The sequence below is a fragment of the Anabrus simplex genome, chromosome 2, assembly GCF_040414725.1.
Source record: "Anabrus simplex isolate iqAnaSimp1 chromosome 2, ASM4041472v1, whole genome shotgun sequence".
Lineage (NCBI taxonomy): Eukaryota > Metazoa > Arthropoda > Insecta > Orthoptera > Tettigoniidae > Anabrus > Anabrus simplex.
In genome coordinates this window covers 1,170,294,655-1,170,308,247 of record NC_090266.1, presented here as the reverse complement: position 1 = coordinate 1,170,308,247, position 13,593 = coordinate 1,170,294,655, and the positions used below count along the sequence as shown (strand labels likewise).

The following is a 13,593-nucleotide window of genomic DNA, read 5'->3' as shown; positions in this document are numbered from 1 at the left end:
ATTTGCTTTCTAGAGAGACTTTACTTATAGGTAAATTATGGAGAAACTTTCATGTTGTATAATTCATGAGATTCAGTTTGCGGAGAAACATGGTAATCGTGCTGCAGGCTGAGAATTTCATGTGACAGAGTGTAATGTAACTCTGTTAATATTCAAAAAAGTTTCCAGTATACCCATACATAAGATGTGTATTATGTAACTAGTGCTGGTAATAGGTCTAATATTTTCTTCTTTTTCTGTTCAGTGAAATAGGAGGGGAGATGGCAGTAAGACATATTGGGCTATGAATGGAAATCTAAAACTTTCATACTTCTGTTAATTTTCAGCAACATGTTACAGAACATAATCTAATGAAATTGCACGCTTTTGGACAATAATTTTAGAAAGTATAATTCTAATATAGTTAGATTTCCCACATATACCTTGTACCCAGATTTTTAAGCTTCAATTTTCAGGGGAGGAAAAATAGAGATATATGCAAGTAAATATGTATTTTCATTAATGATTAAAATAATTATTGAAGAGAATAGCATTATATTCTTGGTTGTATGCTCATATTGTCATCAAATTTTCAATTAAAAAATACATTGGTGATGAAAGATAGCCTGCATACTTTAGTGAAAGTACTGTGTTCCATTTTAGTAATATTGTATGCAAATTAGGTTAGCAATTCTTAATTGTGTAGGTCTAATTTTGGGTATTCGAAATAGAATAAAAGTGTGAAAAGTAGAACATCATTAGCCATAATGTGACAAGGGAGAAGTTGATGAGAATAAGAACACACAAGAGGATAAATGGCAGGTTAGCACCTGAAGGAGAAGCAATATAAAGAGAGATCAGGACAAACGTGAAGGGAAAAAAAAAAAAAAAAAAAAAAAAAAAACCCGAGGACAGCCTCCATATTCTAATGCACTACAGTAATGTACACTACTTAAATGTACACTAGGTAAGCTGACTCACGCTAACATCTTTGTAGTGAACGTGCCCCACAGGCATGATTTGATTAGAGACTCGTGTGTGAATATTGAAGTGGACAAAGTTAATACAGATATGATTAAAATTTGTAAACATTTTCATAATACACAGGTAATTGATAGCAGCAGTTTCGAGAGACACTGTTACACAAAGCATGGCCTTCATCTAAACAATTTAGGTAAACTAAAGGTAGCAAATATTGTTCTAGATTTTATTAATCTTAAGATATGTACTGTAAAAAAGGCAGCTCCCTTGAGTTATAATACCGACCAGGAAAACTAGTAGAAAGAACCAGCTGTACTTCAAGCTGGCTCAGCCAACTAGAAAATGAAATTCAGGAAAGTAAGGAATTTCAAGTTACCCAATTGCAACAGTCAAGTTTTAGGGACGAAGGGGGTCTGAGATTGCTCTTGGTAAACTGTCAGAGTGCAGTAAATAAACAATTAAAATTCAGTACATTGATGGAATCTTATGAGACTGATGTGGTGATAGGAGTGGAATCGTGGTTGAGAGAAGGGGTGGGTAATAGAGAAGTATTTCCAGAAGGGTACACAGTCTATCATAGAGACCGAGGAGATAAAAAGGGAGGGGGGGTGTTTATTCTGGTGAAGGAAACTTATTGTTCACATGAATGGTTTACCGATGAAAAGGATGAAATCTTAGAGATAAAATTTGTTTGTTATAATATGGAGGAGGTGGGAATTATAGGAACATACAGGCCTGGAAGAGAGGAAAGAGACGTGGAAATATTTGAGAAAGTAATAGATTATACTCATCTGATTGGCGAGTACCAAGCGGGTTTCAGGAAAGGTCGATCATGTGCAGAACAAATATGGAACTTAAAGACGATATTAAGGATTCACCGAAGTGCCAGCACGATCGTCACCTTTGTGGATTTTAAGAAGGCGTATGACTCTGTGGACAGACAGACAGTATTTGGTACTCTAGAACAACTCAGAGTGGACAAGAAGACCAGAGCACTTATCCAGCAGACCCTCACAAGTACGACCTCTAAAGTGAAATTCCTTGGAGAAATCTCTGAGCCTTTTCAAATATGTACGGGCGTTCGTCAAGGTGACGGCATCTCCCCTATTCTGTTTAACTTAGTTCTAGACAAAGTTATTAGAGAGTGGGAAAAGGATATCAAGGGTGTGAACATCGGAAATTTGGGAAGCAAGGTCAATGTGAAATGTTTAGCATTTGCTGATGATCTCGCAATCATTACTAAGACCAAGGATGAAACAAGGTATGCCATACAGAGACTACACAATATAGCATCAAAGGCAGGCCTCCAGATGTCCTACGAGAAAACCAAGTACATGGAAAATCTACGTCAAAATAGCAAAAGAACTCCGCTAGAGATGGAAAACGGCACAATTTCACAGGTGCCCTCCTTCAAATACCTTGGAGAAATTATACTACCATCAGGATTAGACAGTAGTGCCAATGTAGAAAGAAACACCAAACTACATAAAGCATACAGACTGACGTGGAATTACTACAACAAAAGAGTCATATCGCGTAATGCAAAATTACGACACTACAAGACAGTTGTATTGCCCGAAGCTTTATATGCCTCAGAAACCATATGCTTAGGTGGTCACTCTAATATTACAGAAATTGAAAAGCAGGAGGGGAAAATTCTCAGGAAAATTTATGGTCCTACGAGAGAAAATGGAATGTGGATTAAGAGGAGAACAGCGGACCTCTACTCCTTCACCGACAGGTTTACTGATGCCGTGCGGAAAAGGCGCCTTAATTTCTATGGCCATATCTACAGAATGAACAGCGACAGACTAACTAAAAGATTATTCAAAGTAATCAACTCGAAGGTCAAAATGGCTAGAAGAAACTAAGGCGGACCTCCAAGAAATAAATATCACAGACGACATCATGGAAAATCGTGGAGCTTTTAGAACAAAAGTAGCCAATCATAAATTTAGGGAGAAACCAAAAAAGACAACTGGTAGGAAGTGGTCAACAGAACACAAGATGTAACACAGTGCATTCATGAAGAGATTTTGGGAGGATAAGAAGGCACAAACCATCAAACCAACTAACGAGTTCAAACGCGCTCTATGAATGGGCATAACGAAGAAAGAAAGAAGAATAATATGGTAATAATTGGGGGAGATTTCAACTTGCCTGAAGTAGAATGGAATGGAGCTGCAAGTGAAGCCCATGAACAGAAAATGGCAAATAAGTTAATTTGGGAGGGAGGATTTACACTAGTAGTACAAGAACCGACTTGTCTTGATAACTTAATAGATGTATTCTTGACCATGGGAAATTGATAAAACTGAGGTAATTGAAGGAATAGGTGACCATAAGGCTGTAATAATGGATGTAGGACTGGTACCAAAAAGGCTTAATAAGAGGGGTCACACAAGACAAGAAATTGTACAGAAAAACTAAAGTTGATGAATTTGGGACTTACCTTAAATCACAATTCAGTTGTTGGATAAGTGAAGGGAGTAATGTGGATACACTTTCGGCTAAATTTAAAGGAATCATTTGGGAAGGAGAAGAGATTTGTACCTGTTAAGAAGGATAAAATGACCTCAGACCCTGTTTATTATACAAGGGAAATACGAAAATTAAAAAGAAAATGTAGAATAGTAAACAGGAAAGTCAAAGAGAGTAGGGAGAGTAGAGAAACTAGAAAACAGCTAATGATGGAACTTTCTCATTATCTTTTCCTTCATTATTTTTGCTGCCTGAGATACGAGTGCGATTCCTCAATAATTATCTCGTATCTTCTTGTCCCCCTTCTTAAATAAAGGTATTATTACAACTTCAGTATTGGGTAGAGTATTTTCTTTTCGAATACATCTAATGAGCATATAAAATGGGTCCTGCTGCTTGGTGATTGACGCACGTCTAGAAGCATCAGTCCTGTCTCATCAGACCAACATGGCTTCGTTAAAGACCGCAGAACAGCAGGTGCTTTCCATACTACTGTATCTAGGTGCTGGCAGAGAGGCATACAGAGTAGAGAGGAACTGTACATATGGCTAGAGCCCTGCACAGATGTGGATATCCACGGATTTAGTGTCTTGGCGGATACAAACTGTATGGCAGTGCGGATAAATTTGCTGATAATTTCTAAATGACGTTTGTTTTCACTTATGTATACTCTTGTTTTTTGCTTGTGGTTAAGTGACCCTTCACACTGGTATGGGAGAATGGTGATATATATAAAGAGCCTTGAGACCAAAAAGCTGTAAATCTGACCTAAGGTAACTGGCTCCTGCCCGCAATTAATGGAAGGAAGGAAGGAAGGAAGGAACAAAAGTCAATACGTCAGTTGTCACAAGAGAAAATCCCTCATAACCCTGTGACTGTAGGGGTCTGGTGCCAGGTGTCAGGCCTAACGTATTATGTTATGTATTATGTTAAGATCTATCTGTTTCAATTTTCTGGGTGGAATATCCTGTAGTATAATATTAAAATTATCTGTGGATAATCATTTTGCGGATGTGGATAACCATTCGCAGATGCGGGTGCTGATGAAGGAAGTGCGGATGCGGATATTATTTTGTATATCCATGCAGGGCTCTGCATATGGCCTTTCTAGTCTTAGAAAAAGGCATTTGACCAGGTTCCTTATGAACTATTTTGATATTTGCTCTGTACGCATGGTGTCATGTCCCAGAGAAATATGTCTGTTGGGTTCAGCTCCTCTGCCACAACTCTACAACCTTTGTCTGCTGTGCAACTGGCATCACTGCACCATTTTACATTAGAGTGGTTCATAAAGAAATCCGCCCTGTCACCACTCCTGTTCATCATGTGTATGGACTCGGTAACTGCGGACCTGCAAACACCCTGTCCATTGACCCTCCTCTATGCACATAACGTTATGCTGGTTAGCAACTCGTGAAAGAGGCTTAACGAATTGGTCACCCAGTTTAAAACAAGGCTGGAAACATTGGGTTCCAGTTAAACCTTGCAAAAAGAGTACATGGAGTGTGGCACCCAGACAAATGGGACAATATTGGTCGGCAACATTCCACTACTGAAGACCTCTGCATTCCCTGATCTTGGCTCCCGCATGACAGCAGATGGCGAGACACTTGCCGCTTGAGCTAGAGTTAAAGCCGCCTGGTTGAAGTGACGCCAGGTCATGGGTGATGTCCTTTGTGACACAAGTTCCCCCTGTGTCTCAAATCGAAGTTTTACCATACAATAGTTCCTCCAGTGATACTGTATGGAGTGGAAAATTCACTGGCAACAAAGATACATCAGCAGTTCCTGCACATAACGGTGATGGGCATGCTTAGATGGATGCTGGGAGTCATACGACTAGACCACACTAAGAACTAAGAGGTCAGGAACATTCTTAAAGTTGCCCCTATTCCTGAAAAATAAGAGGCAAAATTGAGGTGGTATGGTCACATGGCCAGAGCTGACGCCGAATCTATTTTGAAGAGAGCATGTGTGCTCAGCTGAGATGGACAGTGACCTTGAGGCCGACCTGTAAAGCAGTGGATGGGACCCTCTCACAGAGGGCATGAGAACTGCAGGTCTTGCGGACTCTCTAGACCAGGCAAAATGGAGGGCGAAATGAAACAAGGTAGACCTCGCTGAGAAAAAGAAATAACTATTTCTGCTGGTTTTGAACCCACGACCTTATAATCCAAGAGCGGACAGTCTACTGCTAATCTAGTGAAGTACCGGATTGGGTGAGGGAGTCTCAACTAACATCGAGGAAGAGGAACGTGCCGACAGGGATCAATAATTTCATAGCTCACATGCTCCTGCTTTCAGGCAAAAGTGGATTCGAGACTAAACTCTCTCCTAAAATGGTTTTCCATGATTTCCCATTTTCACACAGCTTTAATTAAGACCACTTTCACTACCTTCCCAGTACTGGTCTTCTTCATCCCCACAACGATGAAAACTGCAGTTGTTTGTACAACGTTAAACACATAGGAAATATTATTTTGCATGCACTGCAATCCTTGGTCACTTTGGTAAGAAATTGGCACACTAGGCATAAGCTGTCCCTCCCTAGAAACAAGAAATTCCACAGGGCAATCGCAAGGGAAGGATGAGCTAGGCGATGCTACGAACTAACTCCTATTATGTTACAGGAGGGGCAGCGTGATTAAGTGGGCCTCACAGCAAGACTAATATAATGCTTAAGTTATCATTAACATTGAGTATTGACATTATTTATACTCGAGAAACACATAAAATTGGAATTTTATTATTTGATGAATGTTGTCTCCATTCTTGTGCAGTAATGGTAATTGTTCTTTGAACAGTACAGTGTGACTTACATTCAAAGGAAGCATCAGATATATTTCATTAAATTTTAGAAAACCTCTTCTTACTTGTATAATTTGTACAAATATTACAGACTTGAAACCCTATTAGTATAACCAGAATATAATTTCTTATGAACAGGATGTTAAGGGATAAGAATAGAGTAAAAATGATTAAATTCATTTGAAATACTTTACCATACTTAAGTATAGTGAATGTGTATTTGTAAAGAGTACAGAAGAGAAACTATTCAGATATGTCTAATGATTTTTTAAAATGTTATTTTCAGAGATGAACGAGAGCTGAGGGGCTTCGAAGTGCTACATAGTAATTTTAAGTTACATCCATATGCAACACTCACTCAGAACTACTCGGTATAATTTAAATAGATCATTTGTCTCTCTTATGAATCTATGAAATGATTTATAGGAAAAAAGTTTTTCTGCGGTGTACCAGAGATGCTTCTTTTAATGGAGATATATTGGAATGGAAAAACTTTACAGTTCAGTCATTTTGTTTGGTTTCAAGTATTGAATATTACAAGTAATGCCATGAAATCGACATTTACATACCGGTATGTTTATATATTTTAATTTGCATAATCATTTGTGTGCTCTCTTCTCATGCACATCAGGAGCATTTGGAAATTTGCAATTTCCAAGATGCCTTCCACTGGGGAGAGGGGAAAATGGAGTCCATTTCAGTCGTGCTTAACTAGTACTGAGCAGTCCTAGTTTAAAAACATTTAAATATAGACATAATAAGTATAATATTAATAATGGTATGAAGGATAAAATAAGTTAATTGCTTCTGTGGCTTTGTCTGCAACCAAAGAAATGTGGGGGGGGGGGGGGGGAGAAACTGTTAGGAGTGTTCATCCTCTTTAATCTGATTTCTCTCATTGAAATGTTTTGAAAATTTTAAAAGGAAGCTTTGTGGTTATTTTGGCATGGGAGTGTATGTTTGCATATGTTGCATAACTTGGGTATCATGTTTGGTTGCTAAATTCTTTTGTATATTAGTTATTTGTAACTAATGAATATAGTATGCAGAAAAATTGTACAGGTGCCGGTTGACTACCCTACTGTAGTATGGATCTTCATTTTGCACATATTTTGCTAAATGCACCCATGGCTTTCTGAATGATGCAATATTCAGGGTACAAGGATAAGAAAAATATATTTACTTTTAATTCTCTTATTGTTCATTTAAAATAAGATAGTCGTAATTGCCTTTCAATGATACTACTAATCGTTAATAATGCCAAGAAGATAATTGGAGCTTTGTGCAATTAAACATTTGATATGATCATATGGGAGCTAGTGTTCTCAAAATCATTTCTTATACATGCATACAGAAAATGTATATAATGCTTCATCCAGCTACTTTAAGAGTTGGATGATATTTTTAAAAAAATTCCTTATGAATTTTGATTTTGTTATCAATTTAATTTTTTATAGATTCTGTTTTTTTTTCTTTGGAGTTCAGAAGCATATGTATTTACATTTTGAGCATAGTTGTTTTAAATGAGACTAAATAAAATGGAATATATGAATCTTAAAAACATTCATAACACTAAATTATCCTGTTATTACTAGGTCAGAGCTGTACTGTGTAAGTACCATGGTATGTGGCATTTTATGGTATTCATCCTCTTACTTTTATTCATATTTCTCCCCTCTGATGTTGATAGAACATGAACAAATAGTCATTGCAAACTTGCATATACCCAGTGAAGTATTTTATTTCTTCTGTATTGTGTGGCTTGTTTCTTTCCTATTTATGGCACATTCTTGTTCCTAGTTTTAGTAATAACTTGATTATAGTATTTATATTCTGAAATGGAGAAATTATGAAATGTTATCGGTAAATCAAACAAGTCTCTCTCCAACTTTTTGTATTTCACTAAATGTGACTAGAAAGTTTCAGAGATGGCTTCAGGTTTGAGCATCCCTTTGTTATATGTTGACCCAGCCATTGCAGTTTTGTTCATATTCATGAGATTTCCACATTATCCCCCTCTCTGTATGCTCAGTTAGTACTTTTATATTTTTCTTGTTGTGGCCTTCACTGCAGTTTGGGGGATATTAGTTGGGCTGTATGTGTGATTAACACTTCAGCAAACATTCCAAATGTCAGGAGCTCTCTTTTGAGTGAGTTTGTCATTTGCCTTTGCTGTCTGTATTCTGAACTTTCCTTGGTAATCCTATTTTATCTAACAAAGTAAAATTTGTTCAACTGTGTTCTCTCAAATTATATGTATATGCTGTTTTAACAATTTTTTTTTTTTCAAACTTAAACATATTTCTGTGTGTGTTTTGGAACATAATTTGAAATACTGAGTTCCCTATAGTTACCTTCTAGGGAACAAGGTTGTATTTTCATCCACTGTTTAGTTTGACAGTCAGTATATTTGCACAACATTTGGCTCTCCAGTGTTTAACTATTAAATTAGATATCACCTTTAATGTAAGGTTACTATGCACAATGCCTGAGGCAAAGGTTCTTAAATGTAATTTTTAGTCTAGTCTTACACAAGTCACTTTTATTCCAGTTGCCCTCAACTATTTATGCCTGGGTAGTCTATGTGCAGTAACAGTGTGTGAGGCAGGTCCTTACCTTCTTTTATTAAAGGTGAAATCTTTTACCAAAACAATATGTACCCAGCTTGCATTTGTTGTTTTCCTTTTCTGCAGTGTGGGACAGTATGGCAAAGACTGTATCGAGGGACTTGTTTTATTCACTGAACATTTTGCTGTGTGGTGTTTGACTCAGAATACAGGCTTAGCTGTTTAATGCTAAGTTTCTATGTGTACTTCTGAAGGCTGGTTATTTGGTATTGACAAGTCTTTGCTAAGTAGTTCACTGTATTTTTTGTTAAACATCTATAAATTTGTGCAGCTGTCTTGAAATATGCTTGTGGAGATTTTCATCTATTCTTGGTGTAGCTCTCATCATATACAAGTATGGAATTGATAACAGGTAATGAATTTTACCATATTCTCTTGTTGTCTGGTGACTTGCTGTTAAGTACAGTGTTCAGTATTTAAAAGATATTAACATCATTTATGGTATAAGGTGAATTTTCATAATGTGCATTTCTGGCTGAACACTGAATGACAGCAGTTGCTGTAAATATTTATGTAAAAGAACTGCATTCTCTAGATGAACTTGAAATAGTGAAATGTAGCCTACTTACAGATTTACAGAACATTTGCAGACAACTGGTCATAATTTACAAACATTCAAAACTTTCTGAATAAGTATGTAGAGAACATAAAATTCATATTTGTACACACAGTATTATCTTACTGTAAAATTACAATAGAAGACTTGCTTCGAGTGTACAATGAAATGGTTTTCTGACAATATCTACACCTACAGAAATTTCACCAGGCATAAGTTGTGAAGTTACAACTCCCTTCAGAAAATTATCCAAAATATAAGCAATTTCTGTTGGTGACCGGTAGACAGTATTAACCTCACTACTTTAGTTTGGAAAGCAGGAACAGGATGAGAATGCGATAAATAGCTAAAACTGATTGGTTCTCTTCAGGTTCATTTGCTTGATGGTCATCCATGTTCTGCTTCAATATTATTTCTTCATTAAACTCTTTCTGCACTGGTTCTTGAACTTGATCATCATCACCACCACCTCTTTTCTGCTTCATTTCCTTGTCTATGCTGGCATTCTTCAGGCATATGTAGTCTCTGTGCCTGCTGAATCTTTTGCTCATATTCCAGTCTCCTCTTCTCTTGCTGCTCCCTTACACACCTCATAATACCTTCCTCCTCTTTTCTTTCCTTCTCTCTGTAGACCTCCTAGTTGATTTTATTCTTCTTTCTTCAATCAGTTGCATAAGATCTTCTTGGTATGGTTGATGTCACATTCAGAGTCTTTAACTGTTGATCTGTATCTCTGCAAATGTCAATTACATTGTTCTATCTAGTGGAAGGAATGGAAATATTATAAATCGTGTTGGTATTTTCTCGGAAAATACAGGCATGATTTGTAATGCCAGACATAAAAGCCTCAACTGCTTTCCTTTCATTTTTGACATCCAGGTCAGTAAGTTTACTTTTATCTATATAGATTTTGTTTCGAAATGCAAGTTGATATCCATTTCTTCTTACAATGCATCACAAAATCTCTAACTGAAAGTATGGGATCAAAATACACAAGTTGTATATTTTCTTTCCTGTAGAGTCAACTTTGATCTCTGATCCAAAAAGATAGTATGCTTACCATTTAGAAAGGAAATAATTTACAATGGAGAATAGCTTATTTGTCGACCAGAGGAAAAATATCTTAAGTTATTATTTAAAGAATATTTTTTCTGATACAAACATTTTATGTTTGTACTTCATTTTTTAAATGAGCCTATTAACCAAGATAGATTAAAGACTTTCTCAGGCATATTCAGAATTTAGTTTTAAGTCTGGCTTCCTATGCTCATAAGATTTGTTAAGTTTCGCTATAGTATTATTTGTGCGTAATCCATGTTCTTGATCGAGTGTTTATTATATTTCATTCATACGTATTTTGTGCTACTGTTCGAGGTTTTATTTTTTGGCTTTGAAGCAAGTATGTTGTAAATTAAGTTACCTCATCAAAGGGACTAGGGTTGTAGTTATTTGCTTCATAGTACGATTGGATAAGTTTAAGTTAGTGACATAAAATGATTGAGTTATTTAATTTGTAATTAGTTTTGTGTGTGTGTGAAAGAGAGAGAGAAAGAAAATGTGTGTTTGATACATACTTTTTTAATTTATTAGATTTACATTCACTGTAAGGATGAAAGTGGTATAGGAGGAGGCTTTTTAAAAGCTTGCAGCACATGGATGTGAAGTGTGAAGGGAACCCCCTCAGCTTTGTTAACTGCTGATCTCTAAGTTTTAATTTTTCTTCACAGAGAATTAAATATCAGATAAACTTGTTTGTAAAAAAATGCAGTTTTTTTAATGACTAACCAGAGCATGATAATGAAAACTAAATGTAGTTGTATATTATATATAACCATATGACTGTTCCATTGTGTGGATTTTGGCTTTGTTGTGTTCTTTTCTTAATTGCTAAAGAAATTGGCTGCCCCACATATATTTGTATGATGAAAAGTAAATAAATGCAATGTTTAGTAAAATCTAGTAGAGCACATAGTCATTGAAAGTATTTTCAGAAACTATAAATTAGGAATTAATAAAAATGGATTGGCACTTACAGAGAGTATATATATGTATATATATTCAACATTTTTGCATCAATCATAAAGTAATAATTTAATAATATAAATAATACAGATGAATAGATTTTATTTATAATAAAAAATCCTGTTCGATGTTACAATCCCTTGCTGCATTGTATATCAGTCTGGATCACAGTGTGCCACGTCCTCATATTCATAATATTTTGTTGTGAAAAATGTAAAAGTGGCTTCCTTTCAGCGTTAGAAATTAAACGAGAATAAAACTACAAAATTGTGTTGTGCTGACTGCTTGTAAATTCCTTAAATGTTTGAATTTAAATGGAAAAAGTCATTCCTATTGAAAGAGACAATTCAGTGCTGGTAACAGGTCCTCATGTGAATGAATTTTGTTTTTTTATGTAGGAAGTATGGTATGTAGTAATGAAAAAGAATTGTACAGAGGTTAACACTTAATTTTGATGCAGAAATAAAACACGTGGCTTTTATGTGTTAAAAATAATTGAGGGTTCAATTTGTGCCTGAAATTGAAAATGGCAGTTTCACTATAAGAAGGTTTAGCAAGGTGTGGTTGTAGTTGTAGGATTATAGACTTGGCCTTCACCAAATGTTTGAACGACATCCTTATACAGAGGTCTAAGGAGCCACATAGAGATTGCATGTTGCGATCTTGCACTATCTGGCATGGACATTTTACTTCCGTGTAAATCGCCTTGATGGCTGTCCATCGGTCTAATTGTTAAATACTGTCTGTAACTTAGCCATTAATATATCCTGAAAGGTGAAAATGCTATTTTGTACTTTCAGTGACCTTATGCTGTCCATCTTTAGCAGACACAAATAGAACCCTTGAGGTGTGAAATGTTGAAGTGTGGAAGATCTAGTGTTCGTAAAGAATTGTTGACCATCACCAAGATGAATTTGGTTTTGGTGGCAAGAAACTTGGGAACATTGTATTGTGTGCACTTCCCTTGGTGGCTTGTCTGCCTCTTCCTTTGTAATATACCAGTACCTATTTTATTGCAGGGTTTTGCACTGACTGCATTTAGCAGTTAAAGAATAAAAATGAGCTAAATACAAACTGTATTTCATAAAATTTTTGAAATTTCATAGTTTGGTAAGTTGTTCCTGACCCTTTTGAAACACCAAGAGGAAATAACCTGTGAATAAATTTAACTATGCTTTATATCCGTGAAAACTACATTTTGGGTAGCAGAGTTCCACTTTTGTTTGGTAGTGTATGTTGTAAAGATGTATTCATTTGGTTTTGTAATTTCCCCCTCTGAGTTTAGTGCATTTGCTATTGTGCTCATGGTTCTTGGATATTAAAGTGAAATAGGAAATTTGTTTTTATTACAATACGGCTTTTTTCCCCCAGTTTCCTAACCTTATACCTCCGAAATTATTAAATTTTCAGTGCCCAATTTATTTATAATAGTAAGAGAACAAATCGGGTTGATCAAGACACAAATTAAGCCATCAGCAGCTTATATAACAAATGCAGTGTCCACCAGAAGATCCCAAACAACCCTTCTCATTTTCTGTGGATTTCTTGATTTCTCTCCCTTCCAAGTAGAAAGCTGCCCACTGTTAGTGCTGTCACACCAGGCTCACTTTTATTCTGTCGAAGACAATAATTGGCAGTTAGAGAAAAGGCAGCCCCGCATAGATCCCGATGCTCTAATATATACAAGAATGTATTATGGTCTCAATTTACTGGTCGTACATCTGTTAATCTTGATAGTTACTTCAAGAGTGAAACATATTTATATGATGAAAGGTTATGAAAAAAACAAACACTTCCATTTGAACTAGTTTCCCCAAATGTATTGAAAATGATTTTTTGTTTTCAGTATATTCAGAATACTCTTTTCTACAGTATATTTTTGTCATTACAGTTCATAAAATGCTGAATTATCTCATTCATCAAAATCAATTACTGTAGTTCCTTGCATATTAGACCCCTTTTTTTCTGTTTTTATAGCTGCAAAAAGTAAGGGGGGCAGGTCCAATATGCTATAGCCTCCCATTTTGTCCAGTGACTTCTGGATATAAAGAATTGTAAATTGTATGTGTGTGTGTGTATTCTTCACTATTCTTTAACAAATTTATGGCTGTAGTCAGACTTGTTGGCTACATACGTTGG

At 35.9% G+C, this 13,593-nt stretch overlaps 1 protein-coding gene across 1 annotated transcript in view; it reads left to right on the top strand.

The window, feature by feature from the left end:
* Positions 1 to 12,806, top strand: part of Khc (kinesin heavy chain) — a 278,091-nt gene extending 265,285 nt beyond the window's left edge. The window contains exon 19 of the mRNA XM_067142133.2: positions 6,536 to 12,806. Coding sequence (XP_066998234.1) covers positions 6,536 to 6,552 — 17 coding nt within the window. The 3' untranslated portion in view covers positions 6,553 to 12,806. The remainder of the gene's footprint in view (positions 1 to 6,535) is intronic.
* Positions 12,807 to 13,593: the final 787 nt, after the last annotated feature.